The sequence below is a fragment of the Melospiza melodia genome, unplaced genomic scaffold (assembly GCF_035770615.1).
Source record: "Melospiza melodia melodia isolate bMelMel2 unplaced genomic scaffold, bMelMel2.pri scaffold_228, whole genome shotgun sequence".
In the NCBI taxonomy this organism is placed as follows: domain Eukaryota; kingdom Metazoa; phylum Chordata; class Aves; order Passeriformes; family Passerellidae; genus Melospiza; species Melospiza melodia.
The window spans coordinates 112,502-134,671 of record NW_026948557.1 but is presented as its reverse complement, the minus strand read 5'-3'; the positions used below and the strand labels follow the sequence as shown (position 1 = coordinate 134,671).

General features: G+C 41.8%; 2 protein-coding genes across 2 annotated transcripts; both read right to left on the bottom strand.

Moving 5' to 3' along the window:
- Positions 1-1,778: 1,778 nt before the first annotated feature.
- On the bottom strand, positions 1,779-12,135 carry LOC134433658 (importin-4-like). The gene is made up of 8 exons (XM_063182428.1): positions 12,022-12,135; positions 11,847-11,933; positions 10,925-10,992; positions 9,848-9,889; positions 8,705-8,827; positions 5,197-5,377; positions 2,439-2,504; positions 1,779-1,928 (listed from the first exon to the last, which is right to left on the bottom strand). The coding sequence occupies exons 1-8, from the start codon at positions 12,112-12,114 to the stop codon at positions 1,779-1,781; spliced, it is 810 nt and encodes a 269-aa protein (XP_063038498.1). The 5' UTR covers positions 12,115-12,135.
- A 768-nt stretch (positions 12,136-12,903) lies between these two features.
- Positions 12,904-18,948, bottom strand: NEDD8 (NEDD8 ubiquitin like modifier). The gene is made up of 4 exons (XM_063182429.1): positions 18,858-18,948; positions 18,624-18,671; positions 14,582-14,664; positions 12,904-13,169 (listed from the first exon to the last, which is right to left on the bottom strand). The coding sequence occupies exons 1-4, from the start codon at positions 18,873-18,875 to the stop codon at positions 13,076-13,078; spliced, it is 243 nt and encodes an 80-aa protein (XP_063038499.1). The 5' UTR covers positions 18,876-18,948; the 3' UTR covers positions 12,904-13,075.
- Positions 18,949-22,170: the final 3,222 nt, after the last annotated feature.

Here is a 22,170-nt window from a genome sequence, read left to right as displayed (position 1 = left end):
TCAAATTCTCCATTGGTTTCAATGGGGGTAGACCTGGTGTCCAAAATTCCTCATTGACTTTAATGGGGTAGACCTGGTGTCCTTGAATTCCCATTAATGGGGTAGACCTGGTGTGTAAAATTCCCCATTGGTTTCAATGGGGGTAGACCTGGTGTCAGAATTTCCCCATTGATTTCAATGGGGTAGACCTGGTGTCTGAATTTCCCCATTGATTTTAATGGGGGTAGAACTGGTGTCCCTGAATTCCCATTGACTTTAATGGGGGTAGACCTGGTGTCCGAAATTTCCCATTGACTTCAGTGGGGATAGACGTGGTGTCCCAAACTCCCCATTGAAATGAATGGGGGTAGATCTGGTGTCCAAAATCCCCCATTGGTTTCAATGAGGGTAGACTTCGTGTCTGAATTTCCCCATTGACTTTAATGAGGGTAGACCTGGTGTCCAAAATTCCCCATCAATTTCAATGGGGGTAGACCTGGTGTCTTTAAATCCCCATTGACTTCAATGGGGTAGACCTGGTGTCTGAATTTCCCCATTGACTTCAATGGGGGTAGACCTGGTGTCCCTGAATTCCCATTGACTTTAATGCAGGTAGACCTGGTGTCCCAAATTCCCATTGAAATGAATGGGGTAGACCTGGTGTCTGTAAAATCCCATTTATTTCAATGGGGTAGACCTGGTGTCAGCCAATTCCCATTGACTTTAATGGGGGTAGACCTGGTGTCTGTAAATCCCCATTGGTTTCAATAGGGGTAGACCTGGTGTCTGTAAATTCCCATTGACTTTAATGGGTAGACCTGGTGTCCCAAATTCCCCATTGTTTTCAATGGGGGTAGACCTGGTGTCTAAAATTCCCATTGACTTTAATGAGGGGTAGACCTGGTGTCCCTGAATTCCCCCATTGACTTCAATGGGGTAGACCTGGTGTCTGAAATTCCCCATTGGTTTCAATGGGGGTAGACCTGGTGTCTGAATTTCCCCATTGACTTTAAGGGGGGTAGACCTGGTGTCCAAAATCCCCATTGGTTTCAATTGGGGTAGACCTGGGGTCCAAAATCCCCATTGGAATGAATGGGGTAGACCTGGTGTCCGTCAATTCCCACTGGTTTCAATGGGGTAGACCTGGTGTCTGTAAATCCCCATTGGTTTCAATGGGGTAGACTTGGAGTCCGTCAATTCCCATTGACTTTAATGGGGTAGACCTGGTGTCCCTAAATTCCCATTGGTTTAAATGGGGGTAGACCTGGTGTCTGTCAATTCCCATTGACTTTAATGGGGGTAGACCTGGTGTCCGAAATTTCCCATTGACTTCAGTGGGGATAGACGTGGTGTCCCAAACTCCCCATTGAAATGAATGGGGGTAGATCTGGTGTCCAAAATCCCCATTGGTTTCAATGGGAGTAGACCTGGTGTCCCAAATTCCCCATTGACTTTAATGAGGGTAGACCTGGTGTCCAAAATTCCCCATCAATTTCAATGGGGTAGACCTGGTGTCTGTAAATCCCCATTGACTTCAATGGGGTAGACCTGGTGTCTGAATTTCCCCATTGACTTCAATGGGGGTAGACCTGGTGTCCCTGAATTCCCATTGACTTTAATGCAGGTAGACCTGGTGTCCCAAATTCCCATTGAAATGAATGGGGGTAGACCTGGTGTCTGTAAATCCCCATTGACTTTAATGGGGTAGACCTGGTGTCCCAAACTCCCCATTGAAATGAATGGGGCCAGACCTGGTGTCCCAAAATTTTTTGGGCTCAAAAATCCCAATTTTTTTCGCCTCACAACTCCCAAATTTTGGGCTGAAAAATTGAAAATTTCGCCTTTACCTGCAGGCAGAGCTCCAGCATGGGCTTTAAGTGTGGGATCAAAGATTCAGGATTGGCTTCCAAGAATTCATCCAGAACCTCCAGAGCGTCGGCCCCGCGCTCCTGCACGGAAATCCCCAAAATTCACCCCAAAAATCGCCCAAATTTCATCATTTCAACCCAAATTCCCCCAGAATTCTTCAATTTCAGCCTCAAATTTCCCTCACGCTTCTCCCGGATTTCCCCTTAAAAATTTTCCCCAAATTCCTCCAAAATTACCCCAAATTTCAACTTCGGATTTGCCACAAAATTCCCAATTTCAGCCCAAATTTTCCCCGTTTCAGCCTCAAATTCCCTCCCCAAAATTTCCACATTTTAACCCCAAATTTCCCCAAATCCCCCCAAATTTTTCCCCTTAAAATTTCCAAAATTTCCCCATTTTATTGTCCCAAATCCCCCTTAAATTCACCTCGAATTTCCTCATTTCAACCCCAAATTTCCCCTAAAATTCCCAATTTTTTCCAATTTTTTTGCAAATTTCCACCCAAATTTTACAATTTTAGCCCAAAATTTCTTCCAACTCGCCAAAAATAATAATTTTACCCAAATTTACCCAAAATTTTCCATTTTTACCTCATCCAGGTTCAGCAGCTCCTCCAGCGCCGCCAGGACCTCGGGGACCAGAGAGCGAAGCAAATTCTGGGGCGAAAAATAAAAATTTTGGCTCAAAACCTCAAAATATGAATAAAAAATCTGAATTTTGGGTCAAAATCCCCAAATTCTGAATCAAAATTTGAATTATGGGCTGAAAATCCAAAAACTTGGCCGAAAAATCTCAATTTTTGCCCCCAAATCTTCAAATTTAACCATGAAAATTTTAAATTTTGGGTGTGAATTTTGCCCAAAAATCTCCAAATTCTGAGTGAAAAAAAAAATTTTGAATTTTGGCTCAAAATGCCCAAATTTTGGGTCCAAATCCCCAAATTTTTGATCAAAATTTGAATTTTGGGCTGAAGATAATTTTAATTTTTATCCCGACAACTTCAAATTTCACCCTGAAAATTTCAAATTTTTGGCTAGAAAAAAAAATCTAAATTTTGGCTCAAAATCCCCAAATTTTGGGTTAAAAAATTTTGAATTTTGGCTCAAAGTCATCAAAATTTTGGGTTAAAAAATTCTGAATTTTGGCTCAGAATCCCTAAAATTTTGGCTGAAAAAAATCTCAATTCTTGCCCCCAAACATTTAAATTTCACCCAAAAAATTTCAATTTTTTTTCTCAAAATTTTGGAATGTTGCCCCAAAGTCTCCAAATCTTGGGTAAATAAAAAAAAAATTTGAATTTTGAGTTAAAATCCCTAAATTTGAGATCAAAATTTGAATTTTGGGCTGAAAAATGCCAATTTTTGTCCCCAAGTCTTCAAATTTCACCCTGAAAATATCAAAATTTTGGTGAAAATTTTGGAATTTTACCCAAAACTGGAAAATCTGCTTTGAAAAAAAATCCAAAATTTTGCCCCAAACCTCCAGATTTTGGCTCTAAAAATTTCTGAATTTTGAGACCAAATCCCTAAATGTGGGGTGACAAAAAAAATCTGAATTTTTTGTAAAAATTCCTAAATCTTGGCTAAAAATCTGAAGTTTGGGCTGAACAATTCTCAATTTTTGCCCCAAACCAGAAAATTTTGGGTTTCAAAAATCTGGATTTTATCTTGAAATTCCCAGTTTTTAGCTCAAAATCTCTAAAATTTGGGCGAAAAAAATTCTCAATTTTTGCCCCCAACCATTCCAATTTCACCCTGGAAATGTCGGAATTTGGCCCCAAAAATCCGAAAATTTGGTTAAAAAAAATTTCCCAAATATTTGCTCAGAAAATTGAAAGTTTCACACCAAATCTCCAAATTTTAGGTTAAAAAATTTGAATTCTGAGTGCAAATCCCAAAAACTTAGGATCACAATTTTGCCTGAGAAAATCAAAAACTTTTGCCCAAAACCTCCAAATTTTGGCTCCAAATCCCCAAATTTTGGGCTGAAAATGCAAAATTTTGGCTCAGAAAAATCAAATTTTGCCACCAAACCTTCAAATTTCTGTCCGGAAAAGTCAAAATTTTCACTGAAAATTTTTCCCCAATTCTCAAAATTTTGAGTGAAAAAAAATCGGAAAATTTTCGCTGAAAATTTCAAAATTTTTTTTGCCCGGAATTTTTCGATCAAATTTCCCAAATTTTGTGTCAAAAATCCCAAAATTTTATTCTAAAATCCAAAATTTCCGTCCAATTTCCCAAAATTTGTGTCAAAAATCCCAAAATTTGGTGCAAAACTCCAAAATTTCCGTCAAATTTCCCAAAATTTGGTTCAAAACTCCAAAATTTTGGTCAAATTTCCCAAGTTTTGTGTCAAACATTTCAAATATTGTGATAAAACCTCCCAAATCTTGGGTGAAAAATGCCAATTTTTTCACCTCCAAATACCCAAATTCCGCCCCAAAATTTTGCCTGAAAACCCCAAAATTTGCTCTGAAAAAATCCCAAATTTTGCCCTAAACCTTAAAATTTTTAAGTAAAAAAAAAGGCAGAATTTCGGCTCCAAATCCCAAAATTTTCAGATGATAACGCAAAATTTTGGCTCAAAAATATCAAATTTTGCCACCAAACTTTTAAATTTCAGCCCGGAAATGTCAAATTTTCAGTGAAAATTTTCCCCCAATTCTCAAAATTTTGAGCCAAAAAAAAAATCGGAAAACTTTCACTTAAAATTTCCGAATTTTTTTCTACTTCCAAATTCCTCCCAAAAATTTTGCCTTAAAACCCAAAAATTTGCTTCGAAAAATCCCAAATTTTGAGTAAAAAACAAAAAGGCAGAATTTCGGCTCCAAATCCCAAAATTTTGGGCTGAAAATGCAAAATTTTGGCTCAGAAAAATCAAATTTTCCCACCAAACCTACAAATTTCCGCCCGGAAATGTCAAATTTTCATAGAAAATTTTCCCCAATTCTCAAAATTTTGAGTCAAAAAAACCAGAAAATTTTCGCTGAAAATTTCGGAATTTTTTTTTACTTCCAAATTCCTCCCCAAAATTTTGCCTTAAAACCCCAAAATCTGCTTTGAAAAAATCCCAAATTTTTAAGTGAAAAAAAAAGGCAGAATTTTGTGTCAAAAATCCCCAAATTTTCAGCTGAAAATGCAAAATTTTGGCTCAGAAAAATCAAATTTCACCACCAAACCTTCAAATTTCACCCTGGAAATATCAAATTTTCTGTGAAAATTTTTCACCAATTCTCAAAATTTGGAGTGAAAAAAATCGGAAAATTTTTCGCCTAAAATTTCAAATTTGGGAAAATTTTTTTTTTGGCCAAAATTTGAAATTTTGAGGGAATTTTTTTATTTTTCTCACCGTTTTTTTTGGGTCCCACGAGGGCCACGAGCGCCCCCAGGGCCCCGAGGGCGGCGCCGGCGGCTCCGGGGTCACCCCGAGATCTGAGGACCCCCCGGAGCAGGGACAGGAGGGCGGGGCCAGAGCCGGAAAGGGCGGGGCCGGCCACGCCCACCGCCACGCCCAACACCCGCAGCGCGCCCTGTGACGGAAAGAAAAAAAATTAAATTTTAATTAAATTTTAAACTGTTTTTATTTCATTTTTTGCGGTTTTGGGGGTTTAGTGTAAAGATTTTTATAAAGGGATTGTTAAGGAATTTTTTAGGAATTTTTGTGGGGTTTTTTTTATTTTTTTGCGATTTTTCTTGGAATTTTTTGGATTTTCTTTTTAATTTTTTGGGATTTCTTTTTAATTTTTTGGGATTTTTTTTAAATTTTTTGTGATTTTTTCTTAATTTTTTGACGGTTTTTTGGATTTTTTTTTTTCCAATTTTTTACGATTTTTTTGGATTTTTTTTGGAATTTTTTAAAGATTATTTTTGGAATTTTTTGGGATTCTTTTTTAATTTTTGGGGGTTTTTTTTGGGATTTTTTTGGGAGATTTTTTGGAATTTTTTTGGAATTTTTTGGGATTTTTTTTATTCTTTGGAATGTTTTTTGAAATTTTTTGGGATTTCTTTTTGGAATTTTTTAGATATTTTTTAGAAATTTTTGGATTTTTTTTTTAATTTTTGGAATTTCTTTGGATTTTTGGGGGGGATTTTTTGGATTTTTTTTTTACTATTTTGGGGGGATTTTTTCGGATTTTTTTTTAATTTTTGGAAGGATTTTTAAAGGATTTTTGGAGGTTCTGGGGTTTCCCAGCCCCCCGGAGCAGGGGCAGGAGGGCGGGGCCTGAGCCCGAAAGGGCGGGGCCGGCCACGCCCACCGCCACGCCCACCACCCGCAGCGCCCCCTGTGAAATAGAGAAAAAAAATTTAAATTAAATTTTTTATTAATTTTAATGGGATCTTTTTGTGGTTTTGGGGGTTTGGTTTGAAGATCTTTCAGGGGAGTTTTTTTTTTTTTTAATTTTTTGGGATTTTTTTGAAATTTTTTGAGATTTTTGAAAATTTTTGGGAATTTTTTTCGATATTTTTTAGAAATGTTTGGATTTTTTTGAATTTTTTGCACTTTTTTTGAATTGTTCTGGATTTTTTAATTTTTGGGGATTTTTCTTGGAATTTTTTGGAATTTTTTTGGATTTTTTTTACTTTTTTTTTTTAATTTTTTTTATTTCTTTTTGAATTTTTTTAGATTTTTATTGGAATTTTTTTGGAATTTTTTTGGAATTTTTAGGGAATTTTTTTGAAACTTTTTGGGATTTTTAGGGGGGTTTTGGAATTTTTGGGGGATTTTTTTTTTATTTTTTGTGGGTTTTTTGGAATTTTTGGGGATTTTTTATTTTTTTGGAATTTTTTTGGAATTTTTTGGATTTTTTGGGGATTTTTTTTTTTTTTTTGAATTTTTTTTTTGTATTTTTTGGAATTTTTGAGGGGATTTTTAAAGGATTTTTGGAGGTTCTGGGGTTTCCCAGCCCCCCGGGACAGGAACAGGAGGGCGGGGCCAGAGCTGGAAAGGGCGGGGCCGGCCACGCCCACCGCCACGCCCAACACCCGCAGCGCCCCCTGTGAAATAGAGAAAAAAAAAATTAAATTTTTGTTATTTTTAAATGCTTTTTAATTGATTTTTTGCGGTTTTGGGGGTTTATTTTGAAGATTTTTTAAAGGGATTGTTAAGTAATTTTTTTGGAACTTTTTTGGAATTTTTTGGATATATTTTCGAATGTTTTGGGATTTTTTGAAATTTTTTAGGATTTTTTTTTTGAATTTTCGGAATTTTTTTGGAATTTTTTGGCATTTTTGGGGGGATTTTTTGGGATTTTTTTGGAATTTTTGGGGGTTTTTTTGGGGATTCTTTTGGAATTTTTTTTAATTGTTTTTTGAAATTTTTTGGGGATTTTTAAAAATTTTTTTGGTTTTTTTTTGAATTTTTTTACTTTTTTTGAATTTTTAAAAAATTTTTTTATTTTTTTTATTTTTTTTTTATTTTTATTTTAATTTTTTAGGATTTTTTTGGAATTTTTTCGATTTTTTTGGAATTTTTTGGGATTGTTTTTAGTTTTTAGGACTTTTTTTTTTAATTTTGGGGGATTTTTTGAAATTTTTTAGGATTTTTTTGGAATTTTCTGGAATTTTTTTGGAATTTTTTGGCATTTTTGGGGGGGATTTTTTGGATTTTTTTTTTTTTTGGAATTTTGGGGATTTTTTTGGATTTTTTTGGAATTTTTTGGGGAATTTTAAGAGGATTTTTGGAGGTTCTGGGGTTTCCCAGCCCCCCGGAGCAGGGGCAGGAGGGCGGGGCCAGAGCCGGAAAGGGCGGGGCCGGCCACGCCCACCGCCACGCCCAACACCCGCAGCGCCCCCTGTGAAATAGAGAAAAAAAAATTTAAATTAAATTTTTTATTAATTTTAATGGGATCTTTTTGTGGTTTTGGGGGTTTGGTTTGAAGGTCTTCGAGGGGAATTTTTTCCGGAATTTTTTTGGAGTTTTTTTTGGAATTTTCTGGAACTTTTTTGGAATTTTTTGGAATTTTTTTAGAATTTTTTGGAATGTTTTTGGATTTTTTTAAAGATTTTTTTGGATATTTTTTAGAAGTTTTTTGGATTTTTTTGGAATTTTTTGGGATTATTTTTGGGATTTTTTTTGCATTTTTCTTGGAATTTTTTTGCATTTTTTTGCAATTTTTTTGATTTTTTGGGGATTTTTTGGGATTTTTTAAAAAATTTTTTGGATTTTTTTTTGGATTTTTTTTGATTTTTTTTTTCTAATTTTTAGGATTTTTTTCGATTTTTTTTGGAATTTTTTAAGATTATTTTTGGAATTTTTTGGGATTTTTTTTTTTATTTTTTGGGGTTTTTTTGAATTTTTGGGGTGATTTTTGGAGGTTCTGGGGTTTCCCAGCCCCCTGGGACAGGGACAGGAGGGCGGGGCCTGAGCCGGAAAGGGCGGGGCCGGCCACGCCCAACACCCGCAATGCGCCCTGTGAAGCAAAGAAAAAAAATTAAATTTTAATTAAATTTTAAACTATTTTTATTTCATTTTTTGCGGTTTTGGGGGTTTATTGTAAAGATTTTTATAAAGGGATTGTTAAGGAATTTTTTAGGAATTTTTGTGGATTTTTTTTTTAATTTTTTGCGATTTTTCTTGGAATTTTTTGGTTTTTTTTTTTAATATTTTTGGATTTTTGTTTAATTTTTTTGGAATTTTTTTTAATTTTTTTGGATTTTTTTAGATTTTCTGGAATTTTGGGGGATTTTTTTTTTTAATTTTTTGAGATTTTTGGGGGGAATTTTTTTGCAATTTTTGGGGATTTTTTTGGAATTTTTTGAAATTTTTGGGGGATTTTTTTGGGGATTTTTTCGGATTTTTGCTCAAATTTTAAGATATTTTATTTTTAAAACATTTCCCCAATTTTTCACTTTCTCACCTCCATTTTCTGGGGTCCCTCGCCGCCTCCCGGATCCATTTTTCCAGCGGTTCCCAAAATTTGGGGCCCCCCAGGAGCAGCAGCTTCGCCCCGAGATGCCCCAGGGCCCCTCGGCTGCAAGAACTGAGACAAAAAAATCACAAAATCCCCAAAATTAAAAAAAAACCCCCCAAAATCCGACAAAAAACCCCAATTTTTACAAAAAATTTGAATTTTTTAAAGCAAAATTGGGGGTTTTTTAGCAAAAAATTCCAATTTTTTGGCAAATTAATTTCTATTTTCAGCCCTAAAATTCAAATTTTTCCCCAAATTTCCCAAAATCTTCTTTTTTTAACCCCAAAATTCCCAATTATTTCCTCAAAAATTCGAATTCTCACCCAAAACCTCCCATCATTTTCCCAAAATTTTCCTTTTAGGTCTCAAAATTCCGAATTTTCCCCCCAAACTTCCAAAATGTTTCATGAAAACCTCCCGGTTTCCCAAATTTTGAATTTTTCTGCAAAATTCCCAAATAATTGCCCAAAATTTTGAATTCCCACACAAAAATTTCCATATTTTGCCAAAATTCCCCTTTTTAGACCCAAAATTCCCAATTTTCCATTCAAATTTCCAGAATGTTTGGTCAAAAGCCTCTCATTTCCTCAAAATCTAAAATTTTTCCTCAAATATCCCAATTTTCATTCAAAATCCCCAATTTTCCACCCAAAAATTCACTTTTTTATCCAAAACCCCACATTTTTGACCACAATTTCAATTTTTATATCATAAATTCACATTTTTTTGTCCTAAAAAAAAAAAATTTGGGGAAAATTTCCATTTTTCCTAAAATTCCAAAATTTTCTCCCAAAATTTCCATTTTTTATCGCAAAAATTTAGGTTTCCAATTAAAATTTCCAACTTTTTCCCTTAAATTCCCATTTTCTCCTAAAAAATATCGCGATTTTGATAAAATCTCTCATTCTTCCCAAAAATCTCCCAAAATTCCCGTTTTAAGTCCAAAAAATTCACTTTTTCCCCCAAAATTAAAAATTTTCCCCAATTTTTCCATTTTTTCCCCAATTTTTTTCCCCAGTCCCCATTCAGCCCCAAAATTTCCCAAAATTTTGGGAAAATTTTGGGATTTTTCCGGAATTTTCCACTCACTCTGTCTCTCGATCCAAGGCCTCGACGATGACATGAGGGAGCCTGAAGGGGGCGGAGCCAGAGTTAGACACGCCCACTTTACCATATATGGTAAAGCCCCGCCCCCTTTAGCACCATTTATGATCAGGCCACGCCCACCATGAGCCAAACTTTAAGCCCCTCCCCTTTATAAATTAAGCTCCTCTCACTCATTAATTAAGGAAACCACGCCCCTTTTAAGCCCCGCCCACTCTCTAATTAACCTCCTTAATTAAGGCCAACCATGTCTAATTAATAGATCTCAAGCCACACCCCCTCATTAACTCCACTTCCACCCAAGCCACGCCCCTCCTATTGATTTCAATGGCGCTCAAGCTCCGCCCCATTTTACCAAGCCACGCCACCTCCAATTGACTTCAATGCTTCCTAAGCCACGCCCCCTCCTATTGAGTTCAATAGGGCTAAAACTCCGCCCATTTTTATGAAGCCACGCCCCCATTACCTTCAATGGCATCTAAGCCACGCCCCTCTCATCTATCCCAATGAGGCTGAAGCTCCGCCCCATTTCCCTAAGCCACGCCCCTCCAATTGACTCTAATTGCAACTAAGCCACGCCCCCTCCCATTGGAGTTTAATAGTGCTGAAGCTCCGCCCATTTTCCACAAGCCACGCCCCTCCCATTGATTTTCATACGGCTGAAGCTCCGCCCTCTTTCCCTAAGCCACGCCCCTCCAATTGACTCTAATTGAACCTAAGCCACGCCCCCTCTCATTGGAATTCAATAGGGCTGAAGTCCCGCCCATTTTTTAAGCCACGCCCCTCCTATTAACTCTAATGGCACCTAAGCCACGCCTTCTCCCATTGAGTTTAATAGGGGCTTAAACTCCGCCCATTTTTAACAAGCCACGCCCCTTCAATTTATTCTAATAGGAGTGGAAGCTCCGCCCCATTTTTCCTAAAGCCACGCCCCTCCCATTGACTGCAATTGAAACTTAGCCACGCCCCTCCTGTTGATTCTAATGGGGCTGAAGCCACGCCCCATGTTCTGTAAGCCACGCCCCCTCCCGTTGATCCCAATGGGGCCCAGGCCCCGCCCACCTGTCAATCAACTCCTGAGGGAGCTTCCGGAGGCGCTTCCGGAGCAGAACGGCGGCCAAGTGTCGGATCTGGGAGCCCCAAAATGGCCCACATTTACCCCGAAATTCCTCCCCAAATCCACGGCGTTCATCCGGGAACCCCCAAATTCCCAAATTCACCCCAAAATCCCCCAAATTCACCCTTAAATTCGCCCCAAAATGGTCGAAATTCACCCCAAAATTCACCTAGGAACCCCCAAATTCACCCCAATATCTCAAAACTCCCCCCAATTTCATCCCAAAATTCCCAAATTCAACCCCAAATCCTCCAAAATCTCTGCAAAATTCCCCCAAATTTACCCCAAATCCACCTGGGAAACCCACAAATCCCGAAATTCACCTCAAAATCCACCTAGATACCCCCCCAAACGTCCATTTATTCCCAAAAACCCCAAATTCTCCCCAAAATGTACCCCAAATCCCCTCAGGTTTCACAAATTTCCCCCAAAATCTGAAAATTCCTAGCGAAATCCCCCAAATTCCCCCCAATTTTCACCAAAAATCCCAAAATTCCCGCCAAACACATCTCAGGATCATCCAAATTCCCCCGAAAACCCCCAAATTCCCCACAAAACCCCAAAATTCCCCAAATTTTCCCCCTAAAACGCAAAAATTCTCCCCTAATTCCAAATTTCTCCCCATTTTTCCCCCAAAATCCCAAAATTTTCACCCAAATCCCCTCAGGATCTCCACAAATTCTCCCCAGAATCATCGCAGCACTCCCCAACCGTCCCAAAATTCCCGCAAAAATCCCAAAATTCCCCCCAAAACCCCCCAATTTTTACCCCAAACCACCAAATTCCCCAAAAAATCCCCAATTTTTTTTTTTTCTAAAAAATCCCAAAAATGCCAGATTTTCCCGCCGATTTTCTCCCCCCTCAGACCTGCGGCCTCCCCGCCCCCCTCAGCAGCTCCACGAGGCCTTCGGGCCCCTCCGGCTCCTCCAGCGCCTCCCGCAGCCGCTCCGTGGCCTGGGAAAAAAACCTCAAAAATCACTAAAAACACCAAAAATCTACAAATTCACCCGAATTTGCCCGAATTTGGGGAAATTCCAGGCACCTGGCGGATCCCGGCGCTGTCGGGTTCCAGGAGATCCGACAGGATCCGCTCCAATGCGGGCGCCGCCATTTTAGAAAAGGAGGGGGCGGCCATTTTGGAGCAGTGAGTAAACCGGAAGTGAGGGCGGAGCGCCGCCGGAAGTCCGCCCGCTCTAGCCGGTCTGGAGGACTTCTCTATGGTTTTAAAGCGGTGATGGCGGGTGGGGACCGCTCTTAAAGCGGCGATGGTGGAAAGTCGCGATTTTGGGGTTAAAAGTGACGGATTTGAGAAAAAATTGGGCGGTTCGGGGATAAAAATCAGGAATTTGGGGTCAGCAAGTGGGATTTGGGGGAGAAAAAGGGAAGAAAAAATGTTGTGGGTTAAAAAGAGGGATTTTGGGGTCGAAATTAAAATTTGGCGGAAAAAAATGAGAATAAAGGGTTAAAAATTCAGGAGATTGCAGTGGGAAATTGAGATTTTGGGGCTAAAAATTGGGATTTTGGAGGTGAAATGGTGAAATGTGGGCTAAAATGTTTGCTTTGGAAACGTAATGTTGATTTTGGGTCCAAAAATAGTGATTTTGCTTTATTTCATGGCCAAAAAAGGGGATTTTGGGGGTGAAACTTCGGATTTTAGGATGAAAAATGAAGGTTTGAGAAGTAAAAAAGCCCAAATTGTGATTTTTGGAGTGGAAGTGGTGAGTTTGGAGTTAAGAATTGACATTTTGGGGCTAAAAAGTGAAATTTTGGGGAAAATTGGGGAGTTTTTAAAGGTCTTAAAAGGGTAAAGCAACCCGTGGGGACCGCAGACCCTTAAAGTGGCAATGCCATTAAAACGGCAATGCCGCCTTAAAAGGGCAATGCCAGCTAAAAGTGGGGACCACTACGAATTATAAGCAAGAAATGACATCACCGACACGCCCATGACGTCACAAACGCGCTGCTGACGTCATCGGCCAACCTTTATTAAATAATAACGGATTCACAAACAGGAAATGACCTCAGGGATGGGGGTAATGCGAGTGGGCGTGGCTTAAAGGGATAGGGGGGTGTGGTCTGAGCCTGGCCACGCCCACTCAGAGCCTGGCCACGCCCCCCCGCAGGGCCAGCACAAGATGGAGGACGGAGCCCCCCTGGATTTTGTAGTCGGCCGCCGTCTTCTCATCGTTCCTGGGGGAGGAGTCAGAAAGGCCACACCCCATTAGGCCACACCCACTTTGCTGCACAAGCCACGCCCCCTTTGAGCCACACCCTCCTTTAAAGTCACCGCTACTTAGGCCCCGCCCCCAGCCACCCTTTTATTCCCATTTGCCGCCATTTCAACCCAAATTTCCCCATTTTATCCCAAATTTCACCTCAAATTTTCCCATTTTCACCCAGTTCCCCCTCGTTAAGCTCCGCCCACTTAGGCCACGCCCCATCCACCATTTTATCCCCATTTCCCGCCATTTTAGCCCAAATTTCCACATTTTAACCCGAAATTTTTTAACTTTTACCCCTAAACCTCCACATTGAAACCCCGCCCCTTTACCCCATGGCCACGCCCCTCCCCTAATCCCCTCCCACTTTGACCACGCCCACTTAAGCCCCGCCCCCACCCACCATTTTACCCCTATTTGCCGCCATTTTAACCCAAATTTCCCCATTTTAACCCAAATTTCACCTCAAATTTCCCCATTTTAACCCAAATTTCACCTCAAATTTTCCCATTTTCACCCAATTTCTTCTCGTTAAGCTCCACCCACTTAGGCCACGCCCCATCCGCCATTTTATCCCCATTTCCCGCCATTTTAGCCCTAATTTCCACATTTTAACCCAAATTTCCTCATTTTTACCCCAAATCTCATCTAAACCCGGCCCCTTTACCCCATGGCCACGCCCCTCCCTGTAATCCACTCCCATTTTAACCACGCCCACTTAAGCCCCGCCCCCACCCACCATTTTAACCCTATTTGCCGCCATTTTAACCCAAATTTCCCCATTTTAACCCGAAATTTTTTAATTTTTACCCCTAAACCTCCACATTTAAACCCCGCCCCTTTACCCCATGGCCACGCCCCTCCCCCAATCCCCTCCCACTTTGACCACGCCCACTTAAGCCCCGCCCCACCAACCATTTTAACCCTATTTGCCGCCATTTTAACTCAAATTTCCCCATTTTAACCCAAATTTCACCTCAAATTTCCCCATTTTCACCCAATTCGTCCTCGTTAAGCTCCACCCACTTAGGCCACGCCCCATCCACCATTTTATCCCCATTTGCCGCCATTTTAGCCCTAATTTGCCCATTTTAACCCGAAATTTTTTAATTTTTACCCCTAAACCTCCACATTTAAACCCCGCCCCTTTACCCCATGGCCACGCCCCTCCCCCAAATCCCATTCCCATTTTAACCACGCCCACTTAAGCCCCGCCCCCACCAACCATTTCAACCCTATTTGCCGCCATTTTAACCCAAATTTCCCCATTTTAACCCGAAATTTTTTAATTTTTACCCCTAAACCTCCACATTTAAACCCCGCCCCTTTACCCCATGGCCACGCCCCCCCGTTTTAACCACGCCCCCTTTAAGCCCCGCCTACATCTGCTTGCCGCTGTAGATCAGCCGCTGCTGCTGAGGGGGGATCCCCTCCTTCTCCTCCACGCGCTCTTTGATCCGCTCCACCTGCGCCGCAAAAAAAAAAAAAAAAAAAACCACATCTGGGCACATCTGGGGGGCACCCGAGCACATCTGGCCTCATTTTGGGGACATTTCGGGCGAATTTGGGGAAATTTGGGCACATCTGGAGGCTCCGGAGGTTGAAAACTGATGGGCGCCGCCATTTTGGGTCATAGAGATGGGGGGAGTGTGGCGGAGCGCCGCCGGAAGTGGGCGGGGCTAAAGGGCGGGCTGGCGGACCTGGAGGACTCGTCTGTGGTTTTAAAAGGGCGATGGAGGGTGGGGACCGCGTTAAAGGGGTAATGGCAGGGGGAGGGACTGGGAGGGACTGGGAGGGAACTGGGGGGAACTGGGATGAACTGGGAGGGACTGGGAGGGACTGGGAGGGACTGGGATGGACTGGGAGGGACTGGGATGAACTGGGAGGGACTGGGAGGAACTGGGAGGGAACTGGGAGGGACTGGGAGGGACTGGGAGGGAACTGGGAGGGACTGGGAGGGACTGGGAGGGAACTGGGAGGGACTGGGAGGGACTGGGATGGAACTGGATGAACTGGGAGGGAACTGGGAGGGACTGGGAGGGAACTGGGAGGGACTGGGAGGGAACTGGGAGGGAACTGGGAGGGACTGGGATGAACTGGGAGGGAACTGGGTTATACTGGGATGGAACGGGGATGAACTGGGAGGGAACTGGGAGGGACTGGGAGGGACTGGGATGAACTGGGATGGACTGGGAGCGAACTGGGATGGACTGGGATGGACTGGGATCAAACTGGGAGGGACTGGGATGGACTGGGAGGGACTGGGAGGGTCTGGGAGGGAACTGGGAACAAACTGGGAGGGACTGGGATGAACTGGGAGGGACTGGGAGGAACTGGGAGGGAACTGGGAGGGAACTGGGATGAACTGGGAGGGACTGGGAGGGAACTGGGAGGGACTGGGATGAACTGGGAGGGAACTGGGTTATACTGGGATGGAACGGGGATGAACTGGGAGGGAACTGGGAGGGACTGGGAGGGACTGGGAGGGACTGGGATGAACTGGGAGGGACTGGGAGGGACTGGGAGGGAACTGGGAGGGACTGGGAGGGACTGGGATGAACTGGGATGAACTGGGAGGGACTGGGAGGGACTGGGAGGGAACTGGGATGAACTGGGAGGGACTGGGATGAACTGGGATGAACTGGGAGGGGACTGGGAGGGAACTGGGAGGGACTGGGATGGACTGGGATCAAACTGGGAGGGACTGGGATGGACTGGGATCAAACTGGGAGGGACTGGGATGGACTGGGATGGACTGGGATGGAACTGGGATGGAACTGGGATGAACTGGGAGGGGACTGGGCCATACTGGGATGAACTGGGACAGACTGGAAAGGAACTGGGCCATACTGGGATCAACTGGGATGAACTGGGAGGGACTGGGAGGGAACTGGGAGGGAACTGGGAGGGAACTGGACCATACTGGGATGAACTGGGACAGACTGGGGAATACTGGGAGGAACTGGGAAAGGGATTGAACCATACTGGGATGGACTGGGAGGGACTGGGAGGGAACTGGGAGGGAACTGGGATGAACTGGGAGGGGATTTGGGGCTACTGGTTTATACTGGGATGGGGTTTGGGGACGCTGGGAGGGAACTGGGCCATACTGGTGTATACTGGGGGGGTCACTGGTTTAAACTGGGAGGGAACTGGGATGAACTGGGAGGGGGTTTGGGGTTACTGGTTTGTACTGGGAGGGGGTTTGGAGTTACTGGGATGAACTGGGAGGGACTGGGATGAACTGGGAGGGACTGGGATGAACTGGGAGGGACTGGGAGGGACTGGGAGGGAACTGGGAGGGAACTGGGTTATACTGGGATGGAACGGGGATGAACTGGGAGGGACTGGGGGGAACTGGGATGGACTGGGATGGACTGGGATCAAACTGGGAGGGACTGGGAGGGACTGGGATGAACTGGGATGGACTGGGAGGGAACTGGGATGGACTGGGATGGACTGGGATCAAACTGGGAGGGACTGGGAGGGACTGGGATGGAACTGGGATGAACTGGGATGAACTGGGAGGGGACTGGGAGGGAACTGGGAGGGAACTGGGAGGGAACTGGGATGAACTGGGAGGGAACTGGGATGAACTGGGAGGGACTGGGCCATACTGGGATGAACTGGGACAGACTGGAAAGGAACTGGGCCATACTGGGATCAACTGGGATGAACTGGGAGGGACTGGGAGGGAACTGGGAGGGAACTGGACCATACTGGGATGAACTGGGACAGACTGGAAAGGAACTGGGCCATACTGGGATCAACTGGGATGAACTGGGACAGACTGGGGAATACTGGGAGGAACTGGGAAAGGGATTGAACCATACTGGGATGGACTGGGAGGCACTGGGAGGGACTGGGAGGGACTGGGATGAACTGGGAGGGGATTTGGGGCTACTGGTTTATACTGGGATGGGGTTTGGGGACGCTGGGAGGGAACTGGGCCATACTGGTCTATACTGGGGGGGTCACTGGTTTGAACTGGGAGGGAACTGGGATGAACTGGGAGGGGGTTTGGGGTTACTGGTTTGTACTGGGAGGGGGTTTGGGGTTACTGGGATGAACTGGAAGGGACTGGGATGAACTGGGAGGGACTGGGAGGGACTGGGAGGGAACTGGGAGGGAACTGGGTTATACTGGGATGGAACGGGGATGAACTGGGAGGGAACTGGGAGGGACTGGGAGGGACTGGGAGGGACTGGGATGAACTGGGATCAAACTGGGAGGGACTGGGATGGACTGGGAGGGACTGGGATGGACTGGGATCAAACTGGGAGGGACTGGGATGGAACTGGGAGGGACTGGGATGGAACTGGGATGAACTGGGATGAACTGGGAGGGGACTGGGCCATACTGGGATGAACTGGGACAGACTGGAAAGGAACTGGGCCATACTGGGATCAACTGGGATGAACTGGGAGGGACTGGGAGGGAACTGGGAGGGAACTGGGAGGGAACTGGACCATACTGGGATGAACTGGGACACACTGGGGAATACTGGGAGGAACTGGGAAAGGGATTGAACCATACTGGGATGGACTGGGAGGCACTGGGAGGGACTGGGAGGGAACTGGGAGGGAACTGGGAGGGACTGGGAGGGGATTTGGGGCTACTGGTTTATACTGGGATGGGGTTTGGGGACGCTGGGAGGGAACTGGGCCATACTGGTCTATACTGGGGGGGTCACTGGTTTGAACTGGGAGGGGACTGGGATGAACTGGGAGGGGGTTTGGGGTTACTGGTTTGTACTGGGAGGGGGTTTGGGGTTACTGGGATGAACTGGGAGGGACTGGGAGGAACTGGGATGAACTGGGAGAGACTGGGATGAACTGGGAGTTACTGGGAATAGATCTGGGGGTTACTGGGATGAACTGGGAGGCAACTGGGCCATACTGGGATGAACTGGGATGAACTGGGCCATACTGGGATGAACTGGGAGGCAGCTGGGCCATACTGGGATGAACTGGGAGGCCACTGGGCCATACTGGGATGAACTGGGAGTTACCGGGAGGCCACTGGGCCATACTGGGATGAACTGGGATGAACTGGGAGGCCACTGGGCCACACTGGGATGAACTGGGCCATACTGGGATGAACTGGGATGAACTGGGCCATACTGGGATGAACTGGGCCACACTGGGATGAACTGGGCCATACTGGGATGAACTGGGATGAACTGGGCCATACTGGGATGAACTGGGAGGCAGCTGGGCCATACTGGGATGAACTGGGCCATACTGGGATGAACTGGGAGGCAGCTGGGCCATACTGGGATGAACTGGGCCATACTGGGTCGCCCCTCCCCCTTACTGGGACCAAACTGGGAACCCCCTGGCGCTTCCCCCCCACCCTGAAGCCGCTCCTCACCCAGCCCGGGCCGCTCCGAACTGGTTTATACTGGTCCAAACTGGGAGCTCACCTTGTCCGTGGGCTCGATGTCGATCTCGATCTCCTTCCCCGTCAGCGTCTGCAGGGGGCGCCATGTTCCCACAATGCACCGCGCGCTCCCCTCACGCTGCCCCCCCCCCCTTTAAAACCGCCCCAAAATCCGCGAGTTTCGCCCCAAATCCCCTCCGCGCCACCCCTCCCCCCTGGCTAAAGGCAAAAATTGTTAAAATTTGCCCGAAATTCGCGGTTTTAACCCCAAAAAAACCTTGACTTTGATGAGCATCGTGGCTGCTGCGGCGCCGTCGGAGCCGCCGAGCGGAAGCGGAAGCGAAGCCCCGCCCGCTACACCCGCGGTGCCAACACCTAAAATGGCGGCTGAAGCGCTTCCGGCTTCTCAGCCAATCAGAGCTCTATGCCCGCCCCCTTGCCAAAAGTAAAAATGGCGGCATTTGTAGTTCAGAGAGCATCTCCGGGTTCTCTACGCGCCTCATTGGTTGAATGCACTGCCAATCAACGGCGCTACAGCCCGCCTTGCGAGGGCGGCTTTATTATGCTTCACAGAAGGGAAACCCCAAAAATGCCTTTTTTAACCCCAAATTTGACTGCTGAAACGCCCGATGACGTCACGCCAGGCGTCTTAACCCTCCTTAGCCGCGCCTCGCTGCGATTGGCTGCCAAAATGCGTCGAAAAACCTCATTGGCTGTTTCAGACAACCCCCCCGCCGTCAGAATGGTTTGCCCCACTCACGGTAAGGGGAGAAGCGGAGGGGGCGGAGCCTACGGCGACGTGGGCGGAGCTTTCTCCTGAATTATTCAGTTAATAAACATTAATTAGCAGCTTAATTACCGAATAATTAGGAGATGTGGCTTGTGGGCGTGGCTACTTACAGGGGCGTGATTTTCTTAGCCGGAAGTGGGCGCGGCGAAGGCACTGTGGGCGGAGTTTATGGTAAATGAATGATCTAATTTGCATATCGCTCATTTAGCCCTACTTAAGCCCCGCCTACCTGGGTGGGCGTGGCGAACCTCGGCGAAATAACGCTGCAAACGAGGGAGGGGGCGTGGCTTAGAGCCCGGAGGGGCGTGGCTTCGACAGAGCTGCTCCAGCTGCGCCATATAAGGAAAAATGGGCGTGGCTTTAGTGAAAGGGGCGGGGTTTGGGGGAGCTTCGGCAAAATTTTTGCGATTTTGGGGAAATTTGGAGGAAATTTCGCAATTTTTGGGTGAGTTTTATAAATTTTGGGTGAATTTCTGTTAAATTTTTATTTTTTCCTGGAATTTTGTGTCATTTTCCTTAATTTTAGGAGCTTTTTGGGCTTATTTTGTTAATTATGGTTGATTCTTTTCTTAATTTTTGATGGTTTTTCTTAATTCTGGGCGATTTTTCTTAATTTAGGTGATTTTTATTAATTATGCTTGATTTTTATTAATTATGGTTGATGTTTTTTAATTTTGGCTGATTTTTCTTAATTTTTGGCGATTTTTTCTTTGATTTTTATTAATTATGCTTGATTTTTATTAATTTTGGGCAATTTTCTCGGTGATTCTAATTAATAATGGTTGATATTTCCTAATTTTGGTGGATTTTTTTTAAATTTTGAAAGATTTATCTTAATTTAGGTGATTTTTCTTAATTATGGTTAATTTTCCTTAATTTTGGTTGATTTTGGGGTGATTTTTATTTATTGTTTTATTTATTATTTATTTATTTATTTAATATTTTATTTATTATTTATTATTTTCATTTATTATTGACGTTACTTAATTTTGGCAGATATTTCTTAATTTAGGTAGATTTTTATTAATTATAGTCGACTTTTCTTAATTTCGGTTGATTTCGGCGTAATTTTAATTAATTTTAGTTGATTTTCCTTAATTTTGGGCAATTTTCCTAAATTTTGGGTGATTTTTATTAATTATGGTTTGGTTTTTTTAATTTCGGTTGATTTTGGGGTGATTTTTATTTTTTTTTTTTTATTATGTATTTATTATTTATTTACTTATTTAATATTTTATTTACTACTTATTATTTTTATTTATTATTGACCTTTCTTAATTTTGGTATATTTTTCTCAATTTAGGTGATTTTTACTAAAAATATTTTACTATATTTATATAGTATTAATTAAATTAATTATTTATATAATATCAATTAAATTAATTAAATTAATTAAAATACTATATATAATATTTCACTAAAAATTTTTACTATAGTCGACTTTTTTAATTTCGGTTGATTTCGGCGTAATTTTAATTAATTTCAGTTGATTTTTCTTAATTTTGGGCGATTTTTCCTAATTTTGTGTTATTTTTATTAATTTCGGTTTGTTTTTCTTAATTTCGGTTGATTTGGGGGTGATTTTAATTTATTATTTTATTTATTATTTATTTACTTATTTCATATTTCATTTATTATTTATTATTTTTATATATTATTGACGTTTCTTAATTTCGGTAGATTTTTCTCAATTTAGGTGATTTTTACTAGAAATATTTTCCTATATTTATATAGTATTAATTAAATTAATTATTTATATTGTATTAATGAAATTAATTATTTATATAGTATTAACTAAATTAATTAAATTAATTAAAATACTATATATAAAATTTACCAAAAATTTTTACTATAGTCGATATTTTAATTTCGGTTGATTTCGGTGTAATTTTTATTAATTTCAGTTGATTTTTCTTAATTTTGGGCGATTTTTCCTAATTTTGTGTTATTTTTATTAATTTCGGTTTGTTTTTCTTAATTTCGGTTGATTTTGGGGTGATTTTAATTTATTATTTTATTTATTATTTATTTACTTATTTAATATTTCATTTATTATTTATTATTTTTATATATTATTGACGTTTCTTAATTTCGGTAGATTTTTCTCAATTCAGGTGATTTTTACTAAAAATATTTTACTCTATTTATATAGCATTAATTAAATTAATTATTTATATTGCATTAATTAAATTATCTATTTATATAGTATTAACTAAATTAATTAAATTAATTAAAATACTATACATAATATTTCACTAAAAATTTTTACTATAGTCGACTTTTTTAATTTCGGTTGATTTCGGCGTAATTTTAATTAATTTCAGTTGATTTTCCTTAATTTTGGGCGATTTTCCTTAATTTCGGGTGATTTTTATTAATTATGGTTTGTTTTCCTTAATTTCGGTATATTTGGGGGTGATTTTTATTTATTACTTTATTTATTATTTATTTATTTATTTAATATTTTATTTATTATTCATTATTTTTATTATTGACATGTCTTAATTTTGGTAGCTTTTTCTGAATTCAGGTGATTTTTACTAAAAATATTTTACTCTATTTATATAGCATTAATTAAATTAATTATTTATATTGTATTAATTAAATTATCTATTTATATAGTATTAACTAAATTAATTAAATTAATTAAAATACTATACATAATATTTCACTAAAAATTTTTACTATAGTCGATATTTTAATTTCGGTTGATTTCGGCGTAATTTTTATTAATTTCAGTTGATTTTTCTTAATTTTGGGCAATTTTTCCTAATTTTGTGTTATTTTTATTAATTTCGGT

What these genes read in the sequence shown, in the direction of transcription:
- NEDD8 (XM_063182429.1), bottom strand. An exon ending in ACATCGAGCCCACGGACAAG is followed by an intron (nt 14,665 to 18,623) that starts GTGAGCTCCCAG and finishes TTTGCGGCGCAG; the next exon opens with GTGGAGCGGATCAAAGAGCG. An exon ending in ATCTACAGCGGCAAGCAGAT is followed by an intron (nt 13,170 to 14,581) that starts GTAGGCGGGGCT and finishes CTCCTCCCCCAG; the next exon opens with GAACGATGAGAAGACGGCGG.
- LOC134433658 (XM_063182428.1), bottom strand. Translation starts at nt 12,114, where the DNA reads ATGGCCGCCCCCTCCTTTTCTAAAATGGCGGCGCCCGCATTGGAGCGG. An exon ending in AGGGACCCCAGAAAATGGAG is followed by an intron (nt 5,378 to 8,704) that starts GTGAGAAAGTGA and finishes TTTCCGTCACAG; the next exon opens with GGCGCGCTGCGGGTGTTGGG. An exon ending in CGTGGGACCCAAAAAAAACG is followed by an intron (nt 2,505 to 5,196) that starts GTGAGAAAAATA and finishes TTTTCGCCCCAG; the next exon opens with AATTTGCTTCGCTCTCTGGT.